The sequence below is a fragment of the Perissodus microlepis genome, chromosome 23 (genome assembly GCF_051167445.1).
Source record: "Perissodus microlepis isolate ML-2025 ecotype Zambia chromosome 23, ASM5116744v1, whole genome shotgun sequence".
Classification (NCBI taxonomy): domain Eukaryota; kingdom Metazoa; phylum Chordata; class Actinopteri; order Cichliformes; family Cichlidae; genus Perissodus; species Perissodus microlepis.
The window spans coordinates 35329116-35353901 of record NC_140482.1 but is presented as its reverse complement, the minus strand read 5'-3'; the positions used below and the strand labels follow the sequence as shown (position 1 = coordinate 35353901).

General features: G+C 38.7%; 1 protein-coding gene across 2 annotated transcripts; it reads left to right on the top strand.

The window, feature by feature from the left end:
• Window positions 1–334: 334 nt before the first annotated feature.
• On the top strand, window positions 335–7151 carry LOC146361951 (histamine H3 receptor). Of its 2 annotated transcripts, none has more exons than XM_084921106.1 (3): window positions 335–1048; window positions 1565–1731; window positions 4816–7151. In XM_084921106.1, the coding sequence occupies exons 1-3, from the start codon at window positions 772–774 to the stop codon at window positions 5671–5673; spliced, it is 1302 nt and encodes a 433-aa protein (XP_084777232.1). In that variant the 5' UTR covers window positions 335–771; the 3' UTR covers window positions 5674–7151. The 2 variants fall into 2 exon arrangements, with proteins under 2 accessions (XP_084777232.1, XP_084777233.1); XM_084921107.1 differs by having other exon boundaries at window positions 951–1478.
• The last annotated feature ends 17635 nt before the right edge of the window (window positions 7152–24786 follow it).

Here is a 24786-nt window from a genome sequence, read left to right as displayed (position 1 = left end):
CTTCAGCTTTTGATTGCAGACATGAGCCTTTGATCAGCTGTTGGGTGGGCAAAAAAAAGCAAATCGTCCAAAATAGCAAACATCGTCTGAAAAAGGCCGGAATTTGTTTTGTTTTCAAAATAAAAGTTTAAGAATTCGTCACATCTGTTGGAAAACATACAAAAAGGACGTTTTTATAGAGAATTTTATATTTTAATCCGACAGAGAACAATAATATTGTTATGTCTTAAAAGGGGTGTTAAAAGGGGCAATTGTTTTAAATGCCTTGTTATTTAGGTTGCTCATTAAGCTGCATGCTGGCTGTCATTTTTATATTTTCTGCCGACGGCAGAACATCAAATGTAACTTGTCACATTAAATGTGCATCTTGAAAACAGATTTAGAAAACACCGATGCGCCTTGTTCGTCTTGAAACCTTACAGGACTGGTTTTATTTTGAAAAACATCCGGATTAAGTACTTTATCTCACATCTGGTCAGTACTGACGTTGTTAACGAAACCAACGGTGCGCTCCGCAGTATCAGCACATCCAGCATCAGCTGAGATTGTAGATGACAGAGTCAAGAAAGGAGAGAGGACCCAGAGGAACAATAATCATTGTTAGTATTACTATTACAGAGTGTTCTTAACTCGTGTCTGTAGCTCGGAGACTTATTCTGGTGTTTTAAGAAATGGAAGATTTGGGAAAAGTCTTCAACGATTCACAGGTCTTCGTGTTTAACTTGTCTTCATGAAGCGTTTTTGGACTTCTCCGGTGTTTCTGTGCGTGCGATGAAAAAACCCTACAATGATTTTGGCAGTCAATTAATTATGGGCGCGCACATCCTGGAGTCCAACTCCAGCGGCAACTTGACGCCTGCGGTGTCGGAAGCTGGGGCTGTCCTGCCGGGCTACCTGGTGGTGATCTTATCGGTACTTATGGTGACTCTGGTTGTCGTTGTTGTGGCAGGGAACGCACTGGTCATCATGGCTTTTATTGTGGACAAAACCCTGAGAAATCAAAGCAACTACTTCTTTTTGAACCTTGCTATATCCGATTTTCTAGTGGGTAAGTTCTCCTTCTTTGTCACTTTATCCGTTCGTGTTGTCTGAGTCCATTCTTATGAATGAAACCCTTTTTTTTTTGCGCGCGCCCCTAGCACATTGTAATTTTCCCACACTGTAATTAGCGTCTAACTATTGATTAGCGGCGAGTTCGTGATGACCTTTACATCCCTTTTGCGTTATTCACATGTTAAATTACAACGGACTACTCCGCGTAATTGTGGCATGCCTCCGTTTTATTGAAGAGCACTCACGTCCCTCTTATTGTGAAAGCTCCTCTTATCTACAGCTTTAGTTAAATTATACCCTTGTCATTAATGAAAGAGACATATTAGATTGTTCTTGTTCCTACAATGTCACAGGTTTCCTGGAACTGCGTCTTGTCGCTAATTTTCTGCCGCATGTAATGCATCTTACGCCCAGAAACTGTGAAGGTATGGGAAAGTGTGAATATTGATGCTGGTGGCTGGTGAATCACCAATGCGATGTGTGTGTGCATCTGTGTGTGTGTGTGTTCCAGGTGCCTTTTGCATTCCGGTGTACATCCCCTATAACCTGACCGGCAGGTGGATGCTGGGCAAAGGGCTCTGCAAAGTGTGGCTGGTCATGGATTACCTCCTTTGCTCAGCCTCTGTCTTCAACATTGTCCTTATTAGTTATGATCGCTTCCTGTCAGTCACAAGAGCAGTAAGTATAGTCTGTGGAGGCGCTCATTACTACACACACATACACACACACGCTCATCAAGTTCACATACTCGGTGACCACATTCAGGTCCAAAATGTGTCACTCCTTGAAACAGCTTGTAGTGTGCTTAGAATCATTTGTATTCACAGCTTCGTTCTTTCACCAGGGTATTGCTGTCAAGTGAGTGCTTTGTTCATCAGCTTAGCCAAAATATTATCAGTGCAAATATTATCACTGGACTCAACATTCAAATAAACTATATATTCAATCACACAGCTCAGTTTTCTCAGAAAACAGCTGCAGAATGTCTTCTCTGGATCTCCGGGGGGTTAAATAACAGTCATTATGTCACAGTGATGTCACTGGGGTCATCATGGTTTTGTGATTGGGTTTATGTTTTTTTTTTTTAGGTTTTTTTCAGGGGGTGTAAGAAGCAGGGTGAGTGAGAGATGTGTTAGCGTGCATGAGTAGGCACTAATGCTCACTCTTAAAGCTAGAAGTAAAGGGAAAGTTCACCCTAAAATCAAATTATTACAGCCTGTTGTGACAGTTACGTTGGTATGAGCCGCTCAGTTTTGGTGATAGTAGCTATACAGAATCTGCCTTCTGTTGCAAAACAATGGAACTAAATGTGTAATTAAAAATATTATTAAAAATCAGTGACCAAAAAAACCCACAAACATTATGAGCAGTTTTATTGTTAGCTAAACGAAGACTTGTTTTGCTGCTCATCATATCATGTTGTGTTATATTCAAGAGAAGGCAGGCAACTCTATAGGGATCTCATACCAGTCTAGATGAATACAGGCAACTAACTAGTGAACTGTCCCTTTAACTCTTTCTCAAATAAAGACAACACATAAAGATAACATTTGACGACTAAATGAAGAGATTTGATACTTCAGTATTTGTCATTAAAGTGTGGTTTGACGAATATTAGAACAGTTTCTGGATTTTCCCAAGGGTAGCTTTTGTGGCAGAGCCCAAACTCACTCACTTCTGATTAGTGCTGCCACAAACGATTATTTTGATAGTCGACTAGTCACCGATTATGTTTGCGATTAGTCGACTAATCAGATCATGCATCCATTGGACGTAAAACGTACAGCTTATTGCACCAGCATGCATCTGCTCTTATATAACTATCATTAGCTTACAGCTTTAAGTGTTTACAGTATGTGCTAACTATAAATAAAGACATGATAGTTTATTAAATTTTAATGAAATTTGTAGATTGTTTCGGTGAAGTTTAATAAACTCCTTGCTATCTAAAATATAACGGGACACCGGAGTATATTCTCGAGTATATCTCACACTTCTGATAATCAGTTGTCTTCTTGACGTTTATTCAGCTGTGTAAAAACTATAACTTTAATCTCAGCCAAACCGATTTACTCAGGAACAAATAAAATACTAAAAAAAAAAGCAGAACAATAACATTTTGAGTTTATCTAAGTGACTTATATATATTTAACCTGAGTAGCGAAAGACGGCAGTGGGTTTGAAAACGATTTGTCGGGAGTCCGGTGTTCTCACGGGCTCTAGTGAGCCTTGCCCCTGGCTAGCTATCGAGCTAGTGGGTAACAGACGTCTCCGAAAAGCGCTTTTGAAAATATGTGGTGTCTTGATAAACTGAGCAGATATTTGAGGTTTACACAGCTACATTCTCGCCTGAAAATATGTTAAACGTTTATTTTGTGACCCAGAAAGAATAATAAGAGTAATATTAAAACTAACTAGCTGCCGCCATTGTTGGAAACTGAGCTGGGCTGCGCTATGAATTCTGGGACACAGCTTCTTCTTCTTCTTCTTCTGGGTTTAACGGCAGCTGGCATCCTTGTACATGCAGTGCTGCCATCTTCTGTTTCAGTCCGTTATTACACTCTTAAATTCTACTACTTATTCCCTTGTCTTTTGTGATCTTACAAAGCTTCAAACGATGCGTCGACTATTAAATCAGTCGTCGACGATTTTGATAGTCGACGTAATCGTGACTAGTCGACTAATCGTGGCAGCCCTACTTCTGATGCAAACACAGTCATTTTAATCTAAGCAGGCTTGAAATATGACAAAAACCTCTTAAGTATATTTCACTGTCTGCTGCTTTGATCTTTGATCATTCTTTTCAGTTTTTGGCAGTTTTTCCCTACATTTTGTACGAGATGAGTAATTCTTCTGTTGCTCTAAAAGAGTCATTGACTTTAATCAAATAGCCAGTATTAGATATAAAAGCAAAAGAAATGTTTGTAAAACCTAAATATTTCAATGTGAATATTTGTATTCTCTTGCAGTCTCTTATTTTTAATTTATTAAAACTGTTAACTTTCTGTCAACTGATACTAGATTTACAAAAAAAAAAAATCTGGCTGATGATTGGTTCGACTGCCTATTGGTCAGTTTCTTCACATTCAGCCTGTAGGGTGCAGTATTTCTTTAACTTACAGTGGAAATAGGGAGTCTTGTGCTTTTGTAGTGAACACTTGAAACTGGGGCCATAATTATTTATATCTTGTATTGGATCTGTTTCACTACTGATTTTTTTTCCAGTTGCTCTTAAACCACAGACACATTGGCAGCTTCACTTGCTTCACTTGACATATATCCAGCTGTTGAATCTGCAGAGAGACATTCTGATTGTGTGAGAAAAAGAAAAGATTGAGAAAACAACAACAACACCAAAGGGGAGAGCAGCAGATAGAGAAGACCTGCAAAATGATAGCATTTAGATCGAGAGGAGGTGAAGTGAAAATGGAGTGAAAGCAAAGAGAATGAGCGACGGTGAGGGAGGGGTAGATCGGGAGAAACCAGATGTCTCTTTCATACTAGTGTTGCATCAGTGAATGTGGCTGTCAGCCTGACATTCCCCTTCTCTCTTTGGCTTCAGAGACACACCGTGGTATAAGAGCTCCATGAGTGGGTTTTATTTACAGCATCTCTCTCCTGCTCCAAAGCCGCACAATGCAACAAGGGGTTCATTTGGGGAAGATACTCTGAGCAGCTGTGGGTGTTTGAAATGTAACGAGCAGTGTTATTATGATGCAGAGTTTCACTGTGAGTCATACTTGTGCCTTTCTTCTGACACAGGTTAAATACAGAGCTCAGAGGAACATGACCCACCAGGCTGTTTTCAAGATGGTGGCAGTGTGGGTGCTGGCCTTCCTCCTTTACGGCCCTGCCATCATCTTCTGGGAAACGATCGTCGGCTACAGCATTGTCCCGGCCCACGAGTGCTATGCTGAGTTTTATTTCACCTGGTACTTCCTGCTGAGTGCGTCTACCTTTGAGTTCTTCACCCCGTTTGTGTCGGTGGCCTTTTTCAACCTCAGCATCTATCTCAACATCCATTGCAGGAATAAGAGTGGGGCCGCCTGTGCTGAAGACAATGCCAAGCCTCAGAAGAACAATGAGAAGCATAAAGATGGAGCCAGCTGGTCCGTGTTTTTTGTCAAGACTCGGAAGGTGATGTCAAGCGAGCCTGTTGCGATCTCTGCGGTCATCGAAGATGACGACATCTTGTCTCCCTCCTCCTGCGGGGAGCCTAACACCAGTCAGATATTAATGCAGCGAGAGAAGTTCTCTCCACACAGAAAAAACTCCAGGTTGTTTCAGCACACGGCCTCCTGCATGGTGCCTGGCCGTAGGACACCGGGATCTCGGCTTTCCAGAGACAAAAAGATTGCTAAATCTTTAGCCATTATAGTCTGCATTTTTGGGATATGCTGGGCTCCGTACACTCTACTGATGATTATCCGTGCCGCCTGTAGCGGTAAATGTGTGGCGAACTACTGGTACGAGATTACCTTCTGGCTTCTGTGGCTGAACTCTGCCATCAACCCGTTCTTGTACCCTGTGTGCCACAGCAGCTTTCGAAGGGCTTTCTCAAAGATACTGTGCCCTAAAAGACAATCAGTTCAACCACAGATTGAAGTTCAGTCTTGTTAGATGAACTCAAATGAACTTGCATATTTTATGAATGGACTAAATGTTGCTGAACACTGTAAAAAATCCATTTGATGTTCTTCTATTAAAAAAAAGGCCAGTTTTCAAAAATTAGGTAAATGTTTGCATTTAAATGAGGATTGTAACATACCTGACAGCAATACACAACACAGCTGAAAATAGCACAACATAATATTCTTATGGGCAGAACAATAGACTCTTGTAGTACCATTGGATAAATCTGCCCACGATTAAAACACCTCTCAAAGCCAGTTTCAGATTTTTCTAATGTTGTGCTTGTTCATTTTAAAACCTTCACAGATTCCCTCTAAGTAGGACATTAAGTTCTTTATGTGCAGAAGGCTGTGAAATGATGGCATATGCAGTCTTAAAAAAGGTGATTACCATAATTTAGTGTAAGATATCACACATATATGAGAACTACTGATCACCAGGTTGTTAAATTGTGTTCTGTCTGAATGGAAGCACGACGCAGACAGAAATGACATCTTCACCCAGCATCCAATTTCATAGCGGCCGCCGTGAGAACATTTCAACTTCTATTTAGATGAAGCTGATATTCTGAAGCCATCAATGGACTTTTGATGGCTTCAGAATATATCTGCACACGAAACCCTTTCATGTTACAGTTTCAAATATACAGCTGCAAGTTTGACTTTATGCTCACTTTATGCTCATGCCCCTTAAAACTATACAATGCAAATCATGCAGCGATAGACTCACAAATGCAGAGTCCTCCATGTTTAAAGCACCAGAAAAGAAGACAAGAGTGTGCTTACTGACCAGTGAGTGTACTTTTATCAAAGTAATTCTAAATATTTAATAGTTTTAATCTTATGGCAAAGAAATCTACCTGACATCTGTCAAAATGTTAAGAAAATGTCAAAGCAAAATGTGAAGCACAATGAAAAGAGAGCTGACTCAAAACTTATGTACAATAAGATCAATGTCAGGCCAGATGGCTGAGTTAATTATTTATTTCAAGGCTCGACTGGTTTACCTAAAGCTGTTTTCACACATGCAGTGCAGTCTTGAATTTTTGCCAAAAGGTACATGCAAGGACTTGCTTGTAAGACTCAGTGGAACATTAAACAGTTTTTCCTTGATGCAAAGCCTGCGTGATGTCTGACTGAGCTCATGTGCGAGCAGAAAAACGAATCGTCCAGCGAATTCATGATTCAGGGAATCATCGTGTTCTGCCTCCCTCTCGCTGAACCCAGACAGCTCGCCTGCCTTAACCAAACAAAGTATTTCCAGGAGTGAGAAAGAGTCTGACTGTCTCCTGTTGTGTTCTACAAAGGAGAAAGAACACTTTTGAATAATAATATGACCTGATTCTCCCAACATAGTGCAGACATGTGAAAACCGCATATTTGATTACTTTGTGTATTGGTTATGAATCTGTGCAGCTGTAAGTCAGATGAAAAAAATAAAATAAAATAAAAGAAGACTGCCAACAGGCTTTTTTCCACTGTATGTTATTGGTAAAATCTGGAGGAGTATTTACATTTATAACCTACTTTGTTGTCAAGGGTTAGATGTGAACACTGCTTTTCTTCTGGTCTCCTACTGTTTTTCTTTTTCCCCCACATCAGCTTTGATATGAAACCTTTCTTTCATTCATCCAGAGTCTGTCTCTGGAGACAAAACATCCATCTCTCAGTTCCTGCAGCCCAAGTCACTCTTTTTATTTTTCAAAGAAAAGCCATCATCACTCCTGAGGGTAAAGCAAACTTTGCCTTTTCTGGTGTCCAACTGAGACAACTTGTTCAGTCATGAGACTATTTTTCTCTTTTAATGGAGATTTGCTATTTTGTCCACTCGGCACCTCTGTTTCTTTCCTTCCATCTTTCTTCTTTTCTTTAATTATTTCAGCTTTTTTCCTAAACAGGTCTGTAGGGTCAAACATATATTCCTTAACTAGTTGCTGAAAATTTCTGTCTGTCATTTGTTGAAATCAGTCACAATGAAGGTGCAAAACCGAAAACCTTGCTGCAATTGCTTCGATTGCTAGCATATCACCATAGCCGACTGGGGTTTCCATGTAAGACATGGACTTACCTGCAACACTCACCAAATGCAAAAAAACCAATCTGCCAAAGACCACAGCAATTGGCATGGTTTTTGGTGTATTCAATTCAATTCAATTCAATTTTATTTATATAGCGCCAACTTACAACAAAAGTCGCCTCAAGGCGCTTCATAGATACAGAGAAAAACCCAACAATCATATGACCCCCTATGAGCAAGCACTTTGGCGACAGTGGGAAGGAAAAACTCCCTTTAAACAGGAAGAAACCTCCAGCAGAACCAGGCTCAGGGAGGGGCGGGGCCATCTGCTGTGACCGGTTGGGGTGAGAGAAAGAAGACAGGATAAAAGACATGCTGTGGAAGAGAGACAGAGGTTAATAACAGATATGATTCAATGCAGAGAGGTCTATTAATACATAGTGAGTGAGAAAGGTGACTGGAAAGGAAAAACTCAATGCATCATGGGAATCCCCGGCAGCCTACGTCTATTGCAGCATAACTAAGGGAGGATTCAGGGTCACCTGGTCCAGCCCTAACTATATGCTTTAGCAAAAAGGAAAGTTTTAAGCCTAATCTTGAAAGTAGAGATAGTGTCTGTCTCCCGAATCCAAACTGGAAGCTGGTTCCACAGAAGAGGGGCCTGAAAACTGAAGGCTCTCCCTCCCATTCTACTTTTAAATACTCTAGGAACAACAAGTAGGACCCTCTTTGCAATGGATTTCACCTGGCAACAGCCAGGAACCTCCAGAAACCACTTGCCAGCTGGTTGGGGAATGCTCATTTTTCCTTTACCACTGGGGGTTGCCAGATAGTGATGGCCACATTTTCCCCGAGCAACTAGAGGTTGCCAGGGAATCGCCGACCTTCTCTAGGCCCGAGGCGTTATATAGAGAAATTAGTGCTTGAATAGCTGGCATCTGTCAGTCAGCTTAGAATGATTTTTATTTTCTAGCAATAATAATAATAATAATAATAATAATAATAATAAACTTTATTTATAAAGCACACTAAAAACCAAGGGTATACCAAGGTACTTGACAAAATAAGATAAGATGGGAAAAAGAAGATGGGAGGGAAAAGAGAAAGAGAATATATATATCATAATACATAAAAGTAGTTAACAACGCATAACGGATAAAAATGTATCTACGCACACCAAATATTAGCTAGGTGGAAAAGCAAGATTAAATAAACAAGTCTTTAACCATGATTTAAACAATGGCATAGAGTCAGACGCCCGGATAGCAACAGGAAGATTGTTCCATAAGACTATGGAAAAAACAGAACAGTGAGTTCTTCTCTTAGTTTGTGCTCAAAATTGTAATTCTGCACACAAAGCCTAGTGAATGAGGGCTGCGAATTCCATCACTTAACTGAAAGTCACCACTTAACACTAAATCCCTTATTTATGATTTCAGGTAGTCACTCCATTGACCTAACCTGACTACTGAAATTACTCTCATAAAACTATAGTTTATTATTTGTACATTTTGTACTGAAGTATAATGGATTAAGCTGGAACCTTCAGAGCCTCTGTTTTCTGTTTCAGACTGAATGGTGTCAAGTGCCTCTTGGTACTTCCAGAAATGTCATACTACTTCTCTGAGTGTTTCACGATTGGTTAAAGGTTTATAATTGTTTCTGGCTCCTGTGAGATGGGATAAGGTATGACAGATGTTAGCTGGTGTGAATGGGTGGAAAGCATTCTTGTCTTTTTATGTTGCTGGTAGCTGTTGTCTGTGTTTGATTCACGCCTGCCAAAAAAAGAAAAAAACTTTGCAGGAAAAAAGTGAGTTTTCTGTTTTGAAGATTGCTGTCAAGCTCTCATTTTATCTAGCAGCAAACACACAGTGTATGACAGAAGTGGCATTGACTTAAAATTTTTCACCACAGATGAACATGATCAAAATATATTCAGAAAACTCTCTGGGGGCTGCCAGAAATATAAAGGAAGTAACAGTATCGCTTTCCCCTGAGGGAATAACATGGGACATTTTACTTAGGAGGAAAGACCCTTGGAGACTGTTTAGCCTTGAGGATACACACAGAATTTATTGCACTGAAAGAAGAATCTTTGGATGATGCTGTTTTGTATCTTTCTGCTGTGCCTTATCAGCAACAACAAATTTAATTTGATGTCCAAAAGGTCACACGAAAGTCATAGCCCTACAGAAGCAGCTGTATAAATCATAAAGTTTGTTGCCGTTCTGCAACATCTCAGTTAAACTCTGGAACAGCTCACATGGTTAAACTTCCCGTCTCTGCATCTTGTTTTGAATACAGCCCACAGCATTAAGTGGCTTTAAAAAAAAGACCCTGCAGAAAAAAAAGCTGTTTCCTCTGGTGCAAACTGGATAAATAGATTGTGGTGGTGTTGTTTTCCCACTGACCCTATTTAATAATAGTCATTTAAATGCAGCGGTTACTGTGGGGGCATGGATACACATTTTGTGCCTGTGAAAACCACGGCTCAAGAGTGAAAATGCTTTTGCTAAACAGATCCAAAAAATCTGAGACCCATGAGGCACGACAGTCATCTGTGTGTCTCAGAATTAAAGAATAGAAACGGACTAGTCGAGGAGTACAAGAGACTTTTTTCCCCTCGACCAAAAACAGGAGTCAATTTGGAAGCATTTCATAAAAGGTCAGTCGAGAATGAAATGAATTGGCAGTGGTTTAGGTGACTTGCACAGAGACGCAGGTGGACTTGCAAATAGAAACCAAATTGCTCAGTGCCAGTGTTGACATCGTTTTTATGCGCTTTGGGAAGCCCAAGAACCAATGAAACAGCCTTTCAAAAAGAAAAATTGGAAGCAGTTGCCATCCTTCTGGTTCATGTTGGGGTTGCTCTGGGATTCAAATATGGCGGCGGTAATTGTTAGTGAAACACATATCTGGTGAACAAAACAGATGAGATCCTTGGGGCTGAAGACAGAATGCAGACCCCTTCTTTTTTGTTTGTTTTGCTTTTGTTTGAGAGAAATGTGAGACGTGGGAGTGAAAAAACTGTGGCTGCTGTTAACCAGACAACATATGTTTGGTGGATGATAAGCTACATGCAAAACCAAGTCGTTTAAAGAATGTAAAAGAAACACGTCCTTTGAGTGTATTTCACTGACTCTGAATGCAGCCTCTAGCTGGGCTCGCGCTTTTGATTTCAAGTTACTCTGAATATTTACAGTTAGAGCTGAGGAGTCTGTCCTGAAAGAACTGGTGGCTTATAGAAGCTAAATTTGATGCTCTGTTGTCCAAGAAAGCGATTTAAAAATCAATTTAATTCAGGATATGAACACTGGCTGCAAGGAGATGATTTTCCATTAGTTTTTTACTGTATAGAGTACACTCTACCACAGTGAAGCCTGCCTGAGTAATGAAGAAAGAGCATCCTGTCTGACGCTGATGATGCTGATGACTCCTTAACGGGACTCACACAGCATGGAATAATTGTTTATGGTGAAGATGTGGATAAAAGCATCCAGCGGCTCATGCTCATTGAGATCAATGGAAAAACAAGCATTTACTCTGCCAGAGCTCTTAATTAACCCACATGCCCTACACATGCTAATTGCTTTCAGGGAAACAATCTACAGATGGCTTTCACCACAAGAGTTCTATCAGCTATGCCTTAATTTCAGCACTGCATTAATATGTATCTGTTATGTTGCTAATTGCTGCCAGCCACTTGTTATAGGATCAGCACTGTTGCTTTAAACTAAAATAAAACTTTGAAAACAGGTTCTTAAAAATCTGGTGGTATATGCATTCACAATGTTTACATGAAATAACCACCAGTGACCAATCATCCAATCACAGTTGCAGAAATCAGCAGTCCAAAAGCTTGGCAGAGAAGGTATGTTTTTAGAAAAATAGTTACAGCTGATGCTTGTCTGAGGTCACTTGGGAGGTCTTTGCAGAATTTTGGTGCAACAACAGCAAAGGTACAATCCTCTTTTGAAATAATCTTTGAACCTGGGATGATAAGGAGTGGTTTAGAAGCACTTTATGCTGGATTCTGTAATGCACCAGAGTCAGTATAAGGCTAACTCTGGAGTATTTTGACCTCTCCAATTTTTCCCCGAATTAGTAATCAGCATTTTATACAAATTTTAAGCCGACAAGAGATGATTGACTAACTTGAGTATACACTGCATTGCATGGTTACATTTTAGATACAACAAAGGTGTGCATAACCGGATTATAATCCAGATCTAAAGGTGTAAAAAAGGTTTTTAGGACATTATTCTAAACTGGAAGTAAGATTATAATTTGGGATTTCAGAAAATCCCAAATATTTTAAAGAACCTTGTAGAGCAGATTTACCAGTTGCATGGCTTTTCCTCGTCTGCTGTAATTAGTGACATCTTGTCAGCCTGAGGGGCAGCCAGTGAAAAGACACAGACAGGAAATGTCCCGCTTGTCTTCTTGTTGACACTGGGCAGTTTCATGGAAAAAACTGTCACAGGTCATGAGCCTTTTCTTAACAACATTTTCATTCATATTCCCACAACATTTAAACAAGACTCTGTAGGTATGCCGGGCAGTTAAAGGACTACCCTTTAGGAAAACGAAGGTCAACATGGAAAAAACTGCAGTTTTTATAGTGACCACATGAAGCACCAAAGTCTAAAAAAGTGATATCTGTAAGAAGTGGACTTCATTGATTTAAAATGACCAGCAGGATTTTGCCTTCCACCTTTCTTCTCCATGGGGAGATTCCTCTACCTGTAACCTGGATCTTATACTCAAGTGCTTCTACGATTACTGTGGCAGTTTTAGTTATGAGCTCACCGGCAGTGGGAATCCAGTGTTCACATTTGCATTTCCTCTCATGAAATCATGAAATATGTTTTTGATTTTTTGGTTTGAGACATTTACACCAGTGTGCTACTGGAGATCTTTTTGTAAGGCTGGTAGATCATGCTGCTCTTCTAAGACTTATGGTAAAAAAAAGAAAAGAAAAGTGTGTGTGTGTGTGTGTGTTCACTCATAGTTTTGATGCTTTCAGTGAGAATCTATAATGAAAATAAGGAACAACCATTAAATGAGATGGTGTGTCCAAACCTTTGACAGGTATACATATATATTGAATGAGGCAACAAGCTGTTTGGTAAAGCTTAGAAAAAAGGGTTAAAATACGATGTTTACCACGTTTCAAAGCTCTGCTTTTTAGGTTGCCTAGGTCACGAGTCTCAGAAAAGTGTAATCTTAGAAAAACATGTTGTACAGGCACACAGCATACTTCTTAGTATTTAGAAGTCCATTAGGTTCTGTGTCATGCTGGGTGTCAAAAATCAAACAAAAAAAGAAATTACCTTTCTGTGTACTCAAACGGGTACACGGAAAGATTAGATAAGCAGATTAGAGGTTTTTGGCACAACTTAACCTACTTCAAGGTGCAGGTAGGAGAGGATAAAATTTTAATAAGTCTGAACTCTGGCATTTCTTGTAGTAACTTTATTAGCTGACTGACTATTGATTTTGGCTTTTGGCCTTCACTGTGGTTAAAAAAAGCCCAACCCAGAACCAAAACAGACAAGAAAAAAAGTTTAAAAAAAAATCCACATTCATGTCAGCAAATGATGCACATATGAGAATGGGTTGAGTGCATGGACATGCCATGTGGCTTCAGGCCAAACAACGTCCTTGGAAATGGGGAATGCTGAATATAAAAGATGACTAACTAAATAACTTATTTAGTAAATCAACAGGAGAAATGAACTTAAGAGATGGTATTTCCCCCCTTTGTACTGGGCTACAAGCTGACATTAGTCAGTAAAGCAATAAATTTGTTCTGAATCTTTGAGCTTTATGAAATGCATCATTTCGAGACTGTTTCAGAGTTTGCAATGAGACCCGGTCTGGACCTTCAGTTAGGCCAGCTAATGCAGAGTAATTGTTGCCTTTTAAATTCAAACCATTTCCAGTTAGATGATCTTTTCTGGTGATTAAATAGAATTTGCAAAGGAAAGGCACTGTCTAAGAGAATAAAAAGCATTATTTAACAAGAGAAATCAGATCTCGGCTGTAGAAATAATTATATCAAGGCCGTTAATGTGCAGCATTTTGTAACAGCAGAGGTACAGAGAGCTACACAGTCTTTGTAAAATAATGTGTTTTTATATCAAATACTGTTCAAAATGAAAGACTGAAATATGCTGAAATATGAATTTCAAAGAGAAGAAATGTACAGGAAATATATACACATCCGGAAGTCTTCCCCAAAACACATTTTCTGAAACCACAATATTTCATGTTAGCTTTCAACAGCGTCCAAATACAATCAAGCAGCACTGATTTACTGGTTGATCATCTTGCCATTGCACACACACACACAAAAAATAATTTTATTGTCAAACAAGAGACCTGAATTGTCTCCAAGGTGTTGCAACAAGCTCTATTACTACTTCATATTGATTGTTTTAAATGTTAAGGCGCAAAAAGCCTCTAAATTCCACATTATTGATCGTTCCCTTAATTCACCAAGATAACAGCATCTCAGTAAAATCATTTCTCAGTCCCTAAAAATGAGATTTTTTCCACCTCTGTTATCTTCATTAGATTTTGCAGCCCCTGGGATCTAATGCTTCATTGGAAGTCATTTCACCAGTCAGGAGGCAATTTACAAAGGATATGGTTCAATTGGTAATTTTTACTTGCGAGCTCAAGAGAGCAGATCCTCTAGTGTAACGCTCTTAATGCTCTGTGTTCTCTGTTAAAAGAGGTCCTGTTATATTTAGATCAAACCTTCCAGAAACACACATACATGTAAGTAATGAGTATGATCGGGTTGCTAAGCAGTGGTTTTGACAAAGCACGATGCCATAATATATAATTTTCTGGTCTGCCAACTCAAGACCAACCATTAAAGGAACAAATTTCAGCCACTTGATTTGCTTTTTCTGAGTTTCCCATTTTCAAAAAACAAAACAAAACAGAAAAACCCATCACACTTTGACATCCGTCTCTTTTATATAATTGCCTGTTACCTTTACAATGTGTATTTAGTACTGTCAGCTTCCTGACATTTGCTTTCTGTCTGGGTAATACTGTAATAGTGCTCAAACTGGGTGGTAGGGTGATTATGATCATGACAATAATGACATATGAGTATGACCCACTTTTAGGATGTGACATTTATTTACAGATTCACAGCGACCTGTGAGGAGCTCAAACATAAGTGATATTCTTCTTTTGCCTCACAGTTTACGGTAACTTCTTTTCTCCCTTTTGCTGTCATTGTAATCATGTTTAGATCTGCGTTACAGTCACATTTCACACTGGGTGCATCAATGTTATGCTCTGAATATTAATGAGAAAAAAGTTTTACTGACATTATTTTTAAATACACTTGAGGGATCCTGGGGTTTTCAATTCATTTGAAACACAAAATCAACACTTTGCTGTTTTTGTGAATTATTTGCTATGAAGAAATAAAAAAAACCCCAAAACAGACAGGCTGATATTTTTTGCTCTAGATTACCTGTCACATATATCACTCACTTGTTACATGCCACCCACTCATGCTGTCACGACGCCATTCTCCAATTGGATCCTGATTACGTTTGACCTTGTTTTATATGCTAATTCAAGGCTCGGAAATGAGAACCCACCCCCACCCTAATCGAGAAAAACCCTCAAAACAAACAGTTCATCCAGATGAATACACAGAAAAGTAATTTGCCCGACGTGAATACATAGACGCCATTCAGGGTGATGACTCACCTATTTCCCCCCTACCTGGAATCTGTCATAAGAAGTCAAACACAGAGTTGGAGGAGGTCCATTCTGACTGTGGTACATTAAGTAACTCCACTCATTATCAGGTCTAATGCAATCTTCTAAATGTCAGCTTTCACGTTACAATGAGAGGTGGGTATTTTTTCTTTTTGTTTTTTGGCCAGATTCACTTAATTTGCTGTCCTTATTGCCCTTCACTTGGTAATTACTTTGCCCTATCTGATTGTTTATATTTATCTACATGTATATGTAGTAATACTTTTTAAAAAAAACATATTTGGAAGTGCTGTTATCGATATTTTTCTTTATCATCAGTGGATTACATGACTATGTGCATATGGCAGATGTTGTTTGTACTGCTGAATTCACAGAAATGCCTGCCTCTGCTGTTCTTTTGAGCTCTGTGGACCTTTGTGATGCTTTTTTATTGAACCTGTTTTGGTTGCTTGGTCTGTGACTCTGCTCTTTTGATTCACTCTCAGCTTTCTGATAGCAGCAGAAAATGGTCAGCTCAGTTTTTATTTTTGCACTAGAAGAGCTTCAGCTCTTATTTTTGTAGCTTAACACTGAGGCTAATGCACGATTACTATGAGAGTCCTATGTGTCTGACACTATATGCGACTCCAATTGACTCCCAATCAAAGAAATACTTCTGTATGTAAGTAAGTCAACAATGTTTATCCAATGAGTCATTATGGACTGAACTGCTTTGGCTTACTGCTGTCTGCCATGTGCCCACTCATTTACATCTGTGATTGGTTGTTATCTTGCCTGCTGCTCTCCCCTATTCCCGTTTCAAATTTCAAGAGGTTCTTTTAAAAGAACAAAGAGAGATGTTTTTAACCACAGAAGAAAATATCAGTCTATACGTGGATCTTCTGGTATTTCAGTGTGATTCATAAGCCTTAATATTGAACTTGTTGTCATGTTCTGTTAAGCTGAGCAGTGTTGTCGATTTATGGCATTCAGTATATTCACCCAACTTGCAATTTACTGAAGCTTCTCAGAAGTTTTCCTCTTCATATTTGACTGCAAAATGAGTATTATTCTGCTGCCATTTTTCAGCATTAAATCATGTGCTTAGGTTTGGTTCTCAAAATATTTGGTTAGATTTGGGGGAAAATGATTCTCTCATTATGGTTGGATACCTTCTTTCTCATTTGGCTACTACTCTTAGCCAGCGGATATCTTTAACTCAGTATCAGCACACGACATTAAGAGCAGTGTCTTTGGACTGTGAGAGGAAGATGAAGTTACAAGACGAACATTTTTCTACATAATTAATATCTTGTATTAAGAGTCATGCAACATATGAAACACCCCTTTTTATGTGCACAGAAACCAAAGAAAGTTGATAAGCACAGTTGGGATACCGATTACTACTAACTGGGGTTTTACGTTTTCTAGAGTCAGTTAATGCAAAGAAAGTGTTGCTGTGTTGGCCTTCCTTGGAAGTTGTAGTTGACCTTTCTTCCTCTGTTTGACAGTGTCTGTAATGTTGATGTCACTGTCACAGTGTTTGCATACTACAGTATTAAATAATATCTTTAGACGATTATTGGTTAAAGTTTCATACTGAGGTTTCTCACATAACATGAACTTTCAGTGCAGCCACCTTAAAAATCATCTTATAAAGAGGAGTGAGCATATGGGAGTAAGTCAGGTAATTTTAATACAGAAATTATTATCTTCCAAAGTGATTCTTTCTCCCACTCTGCACTACTACAAATGATCTTAGGGTTACCTGCCATATTTGATGCCAAAAACATTTAAGCTGTTACACATTTACATGTAAATATGTTAGTAAAGTCACTTTAAACATTTTCCCATGCCTTTTTTCATGTTGGAAATAAATTATAAGATATTGCTCACTGCAACTTAAGCATGCATGTCCATTTCACGCTTACATGAAGCAAAGGGTGACATCCACCATTCACACGGTGGACCTTTTACATGTGCTTACATCATATACATGCTTTGCCGTGATATCAGGTTGGCATAACAGATGTTCAAGCTGTGTATTTAAATTGAAATTAAATTGAAAAAAAAAAAGCTTGAATTCTCTTCTGTTATATTTGTTATTGTAATCAATTTCACAAGTGACACTTCAGTTATGTTTTCACAAAAAAAGCTCACACAAGAGCCACAGGTACCTTTAATTCGGTTTAAGTAAAGAATGTGTGTACTAATGCCAGCTCTGTTAAAATACATGTATACCCCCTCACAGCATCTGCAGCATGCTTTTCCAATAGACTCTTAACTCCATTCTACGGACTTAAAAGTCATGCTAAAGAATAGGTTACGAAGGGTCCGCTCCAAGCGTCAATATATGGCGTTTGGGGTGAAAACCAGTGACCACATTACATATTAAAATTCGATTTATTTTTGGTATAAAAATATATAACTAAAATGAATTACTGAATAAATTAAGTGGAAAGATCATCTTTCCTTTCAGAGTGGGTTTCAATCAAAAACTATTGATGCGTTTTGTGTGTTTGTTGTCTGTCAGTCAGCTGAGAGACTCTCAGCCTGAAGTGCTGTTTTACAGCCCTGCTCTAAATCATTACAAAACTGGGGACTGGGCTTAGACCTTATTGACTGCTATGCGCTGAGTGTCTGCTACAAATAAACAGCACTGTGCTTTGGTCAGATTGACCTACATCCCTTTTACACTATACTGTCTTGAGCTCCAAAATGTAGAGATTCAGAGAGATTTTTGGAAGCTTTTTCCTTTATAAAAAGATTTCCATACTAGATATAATTCCCATAAGTTGTTTAACATTGTAGCAATATATTGTTTCATTACTACTCCAGAGATTATTTCTTTTTGAGAAAGCTACCTATACCTCCATATAATTGCTTGCCGAATTCATGTCCTGCTACACTCACTTGTTACCTAGAATTTAATAATTGCAGCTGCTTTGTGTTCAACCTCAACCCCAGCAATTCTGAGCTATATCTCAGTACGACTCCTGCTGGAAAACCCATGAGTGCAACACAAACAGCCTAAACCCAAACACGCTTGAAATCTTTGTTTTTAGTTACTATTTATCTTTAACACATACTCGAAAGAAAAATTTCCCAAAACACAAAAGTATAGTTTCATGCAGAATTTCACTGTCATGCTGAATCTAAAAGTCAGAGAGACAGTTAACCATATAATTAAGTGGATGCATTTTATCCTCTGGCCTGGACAGATTTTTCTTTTTCTTTAGATTTTATTGATCTGATTCGAGAGGCTTTGACAATATTTGCAGTAGAGATATCTATCTTGTTTTGAACCTATTGGAGCTAGACAGCACTTGCCTTGTGCTCAGAGCAGGGTAAGTAGGGGTGGTGCTGAGGGGTGCTCCCTAGGTTGCTTGTTATTTTCAGTTATATGGAAGTTGCAAGTTGTCTACCAATCCAAAGGTCAGTGGTTCAGTCTCCAGCTACTATAGTCTGCAAGTCCAAGCACCTTCAGACAAGATGCTGAACCCTAAGTTGCCCTGGTATGAGTCTGTGTAGGTGTGTGTGTGTGTCAGACAAGGTGCTCAGGTATAGAAAAAGAGCTTCTATAATTGTGTGAATCAGGCTTGTAGTAAAAAGTGCTTTGGGACTGAATAGTGTATCTCTGCCAATGGTTGTTATTTGTAGACAGCTTGGATGTGCTGGCTCTTGGCAGTAAAACTACTGTTAAATCTGCTTATATATTACCAATATTTGACTCATGCAATAATCCGTATGTTTGTGTTCTTTTTCAGCTTTGCAAAATTGAAATATTTTTCACTCGACTACTCTCACCTGCTTCCTTGTCACCATAACAGGCACCTCAGGATGTTTAATTTGACACAAGCTTTATGCCAGATGTTCTTCCTGATGCAACCCCATATCTTGTTACATGGGAATGATGTTTTACTCTGGTTTAGCCTGGGGTTTTGGCTATACTGAACCTGCTATGTGACTTTTCTCATATTGTTTGAGATATTTACAATTTATATGATCTCAGTGAAAAGAAAAACTCAATTGAAATGAGATTTCTTAACAATAGGTCACCTGTAATTAATGGATGTGGGTTTTCTTATTTAATCTTTCAGTTATTTTTAACAGATTAGAAAGGAAGAAGCCACTTCTTGCAACAAATACATTTTCTGTTGAAAGTAGAATAACCTAGATGTGAGTTAGAGCTGAAATTTTCTGCCTGTTATATTTTCTTCTTGAAAGCATAGGCGGTTTCTATCAAGATAATTTAATAAATTTGGAGCACGGTGTGCCGCTCTCTTTCTGCAGACATAAATAAATGTAGTTCACCCACCGACCAGTCTCTTTCTTTGCCTCATTCTTTCTCTTTCATCTATAGAGCAATTATCATTAAAATAAATGAACAGATGTCCTATATTGGTCCTCAGAATCCATAATAGAAATAATAATGATATTTCTTAAATTTATACATGCACATGTACCCACTTGTAATAAACAGAAGCAATGACATTCAAAATATCAACTTTTGTAATCATAACCTCCAGCCCAAATTACTTTGGCCCATCCAAAAAATCCAGTGCGTGGGCTACAACTAATTCCTGAAAAATACAAGGAACTGTTTGTTCTTTAGAGGATTTAACCTTCTGAGAACCGAGGAAAAAAGAATCTTCCCATTGAATTTTTTTGTGTGATTTCCTGCCTCTTTAAAAGAGGCCACCCAAACACATGAGATATCAATATAAAGCCCAGGATGTCCATTATTTAGCACATCAGTACTTAGTAGTGTAGCTCAAATAAGCCAAAAGATATAGACCAAACAACAAACATAAAATGTTCATTACAGAGCACATAATGCTGAAGCATATCATGTTTATGATAGCTGTAAAGCTGAAAATACATTGCCTGCAATGGGTGTCAGCATAAAATGGGTTACATTATTATTATTATTATTATTATTATTGTTATTATTATTATTATTATTATTATTATTATTATTATTATTATTATCACTCTCCAACTTGCAGATTTGGAGGGATTAAAAACTTGGCTTTGGTGCAACATGATGCAAAAGAGACTCAAGTCTCTCCCCGATGGATGTCCTTGGAAACATTTTGAAGATTTTTGATACCACTGCACAACGTATTAGAGAGAATTAAATTATAATTCTCTCTAATACCTCTGCTGCACACCAGTATTTGATGGTGTTGTATGCTGTGGGTGTTTGTGGGTCTGGTAAAATTTTGCTTATTTGGATATTATTTAGTCAGTGTAAATAGTTGTATGTTCTTAACTGTGTTTTTAGGTGTGTATAAATGGAGCTCATACTTTTTCTTTCTGGTTTCAAAATGAATTTGCTCGCGCGCACACACTCCAGGATCGCCAACATCAAGGCGTTTCCCACGGCTCTAATTCAGAATGAGAAATTACAATGTTTCTTTCCAAAACTCGTGACTCAAGACAAAAATCACAAACCTTGCTGCAAACACTTTTGTGTAACAATTATTTTCTGTCTACAGGCGTCAAATTAAAGAATTGTGCAACTAGCTGACATTACAAGAGAAAGCCATGCTAACATCCTTTCAATTAGTTTGAGCCTCTAAGTTCTGTTTGATGCACACTTCATTCTGCACAGGGACATGTTTGATGGTTGTAACTTGATTTAAAGAAATTGCTTACAACACGACTTTCGTAAAACAAAGTCCATTTTTGGCACTTTAATAATGGATTGCATTTATATAGCACTTTTCGGGACCCCTCAAAGCGCTTTACAATACCACTATTCATTCACTCTCACATTCATACACTGGTGAAGGCAGCTACAGTTGTAGCCACAGCTGCCCTGGGGCAGACTGACAGAGGCGAGGCTGCCATATCGCGCCATCGGCCCCTCTGGCCAACACCAGTAGGCGGTAGGTGAAGTGTCTTGCCCAAGGACACAACGACCAAGACTGTCCGAGCCGGGGCTCAAACCGGCAACCTTCCGATTACAAGACGAACACACAACTCTTGAGCCACGATTGCCCCACTTTGAGCACCACAACTCAGTCACCATAGAAGGTGACCCCCCAGAAGTAACTCCCAGGTGGATTTGAGTGACAAACAACTCTACAAAAGCCACTGTTGTTGTGATTTGAATTGAAATGAAACAATTTTTCGATTTACATTTATATATGATATTGCACATACAGTAAGATGAGTTTCTACCAAACCTGTCAAAAGGTGTGAGATCTCTGAGATCTTTATCTGAGAGTGAAATAAAGGACTTCATCCAGCCTCTTTATGGTTACAGTAACACAAAGTGCTAGAGCAACCTATATGAGTATAATCTATACAGTGACTCCACTAATAGCAATCATGCATAATTTTAATCAGCACGGTGGTGCAGTATTTACCACTGTTGCCTTACAGGAAGCAGGTCCACCATGAGGTTTTTCTGTTTGGAGTTTGCATGTTTTCCCTGTGTTTGCGTGGGTTCTCTCCGGGTAGTTCAGCTTCCTCTCACAGCCCAAAGACATGGAGTTAGTGCGGTTAAGTTAATTGGTGATTCTAAATTCCCCATAGATTTGTTGTCTGTCTCTGTTAACCCTGCGATAGACGTGCCCTAAGACAGCCTGACTGGATAAGTGTAGAGTAGATGGAAATAAACCTAATTAATGTAATGAATGAGGAAAGTATATAAATTTAAGAACATAATATGCAAGTTTTGAAATGAGAAAGTCCAGTAAAGCACTGTGTAGACATGTTGTGTGATACAGGAAAGTGCATGTGTAAAGACGTGTGGCTCAGAAATTATGAGAGAGAGAAAAAAAACGGACACATATATGGGCAGTTAAAAAGGCCGCTATTTAGCAAGGTTCAGGTTCCTCCTCTAGTTTCCTGCAGATGAGTCGAGAGTAACATCTGAGATTTTTCAGTTCACAGTAAGAAAATCTCTGGGAAAGCTGCCACAGGGGTTAACCGCTATCCAACCACTGTACTGTACTGATTCACTGCTTCCCTATTTGGAGTTCATCAGGTGCAGCCCAGAGAGGATTATATTCAAGGTCTGGGCATTGCATCAGTTACTCTACTGTATCTCCTTTAATAAATTACAAGTACTGCATATACGAGCTCTAAATTATTTTTGCCAGATGAAATAAAAACGGCAGAGGTGCAGGCTGATGTAAAGGTGGTGATCTGGTTAAAACGACACTGACCTTTTTTTCCCCTGCAGATCACCACCTTGTACTTGTAAATACTGAAGAAAACTTTGTAAATAGTGACTTGTTAATATTTATCCACTGTAGTTGAAAAAAAAAATTAGCTTGAAAACACTTTTTTCCTCTTGGTAATTGGTTAGGTTTATAAATCACAAGTAGCACAAATAAGAGCACCTCTAAATTGTCTTTGGCAGATCAATTAAAATCTGTCATTATACATTTTCGGTTAATTGGTGATTCTAAATTGGCTGTAGATGGGGATGTTAGCAGCGTGGTTTACGCTCTGGGTGGGCTTGTTTGTTCATTGATTGGTTGGTTGGATGGATGGATCAATTGGTGTCCAGGTAAAGTGCAAACAGTTTTACAGCATGCGGAAAGCTCAAGGATGCCTCAGGCCAATAAATATACCATGATTTTTACCGTATTCAATAACCGTAACAGAATTAGCAATAGCTAATAAATATAACATGGCATTTAATTTATTAGGAACTCCTGTACAATTAATTGCAATTCAACATGACGTCTCTGCAGTAACTTTTACCTTTACACAGCTTAAATAGTTCAGTTTGGTTTACAAGTAGAAAAAAATTAACCTTCAATAAATCTAAATTATGATTGCGTGTAAATACAATGAGACAGATCTGTATTCACTCGTCTGCCTGGATTCCTGAGTGTCTATTCTTTACATCGCTTCGGCTTTCCCACGCTGTCAAATTAAATTTTGTCGCCATCGCTCTGGCAGACTCATTTACTTGCATGTCTCTCTCCAAGCTAATTAGCCTCTGTTCCATGTGCTTCAAGTCTCAGTGCTCTTTTTCCATTCTGCCTTTGACTTTCATTTGTGCTAGGACCATTTCCACCTCCTCCTGGTCAGTTAGAAATTCTGATCCAAAGCTCCACCTGCATCATTTCTGCTACCACCAGCATCTACACTCCAGGGGGTCTATGAGGATCGGGCTAAAATATGCACCATTGTTCAAAACACCACAATGAAGGGAGAGCCCATGAGAAAAGGGGAAACTATGAAAGAAGTGTGCACATTGTCTGGCTAAATCCTCTGGGTGGCAGCTTGCATTTTATCCAAAGACTGCTCCTCTAATGAGAGGAGGGAAACCAACCAGAGAATAAATCCATATAAAGAAATGTCTAATGACCTCTGCACACACACACACACACACACACACACTAGCATTATGCATGTGACTTCACATTTTGGATTCATACATATGGCAGTTGCTTCCATCGCCTGCTAGTAGTTTCATACAAATGACAATCCCTGATAATTTACTACTGCTGAACAAATAACACTGATTTTTCTGACATTCATAAAAGCTGTTTTTGATATAATTTTTTTCTTATTTCTCTCCATCGGCAACAAATATGTCACAAGGTCCAAAACTCACCAAATACTCCAACATACAAAAAGCTGATGTTTGATCAGCAAGTTCAACCAATAGAAGCTGCTGCATGAACAGCTGAAGGAGTTTCTTTTGTGTGTGAAGTTGTTTGAAAGGTCATCAAAATGTCCAACAAGCCAAAATAAGGCTATCTGCTCTGTCACTTCCAATAGCTCACTGAAGCGTCTGTATTTTAAAGAGATCAGCTTTTGGCAAATGGTTGTTGGCATTCAAGCATGACAGATTCAGTGGAATTAGTGGCATGAATTCCATGCTGCTGCAAGTAATGAATGCGCTCCAAGACCCCTTTGAATCAATGGCATCTTTGGAAATTAGGAAAAAGTATATTGGTCCGTGCAGCATGATAATCTAATGGAAAAAATATAAATGAATAACCCTACTGAATGATAAAAAAGAGCAATATTAACACCGAGCAGCCATGGTAAAATGTCATTATTGAGTGACATTCAAGTGAAAAACATATAAAATGTTGTGGAACAGCACAGGGTTCAATGATGTGAGGATTTTAAAACCACTGTAATTTAGAAAAAAGATTAATGTACCTTCAGACAGTTTTACGTACTTCCTCTGGTAACAAAGTCTACATGAGAAGCAGTAAAAGAGATATAAATAGGAGAACAAATAATGAATGTTTTACTGTGAAGGTTTTATCACAGAGCCGGCAGATTCTAGAAGTAGCAGCAGAGCGTGTGCCTGAGAGTGTAAATGCTGAATTGTAATCATTTATAAACTGTACATATTGTGCACTG

Coding starts and splice junctions, on each gene's coding strand:
- LOC146361951 (XM_084921106.1), top strand. CDS start 772: ATGAAAAAACCCTACAATGATTTTGGCAGTCAATTAATTATGGGCGCG. Junction 1,049..1,564: donor TATATCCGATTTTCTAGTGG/GTAAGTTCTCCT, acceptor TGTGTGTTCCAG/GTGCCTTTTGCATTCCGGTG. Junction 1,732..4,815: donor TCCTGTCAGTCACAAGAGCA/GTAAGTATAGTC, acceptor CTTCTGACACAG/GTTAAATACAGAGCTCAGAG.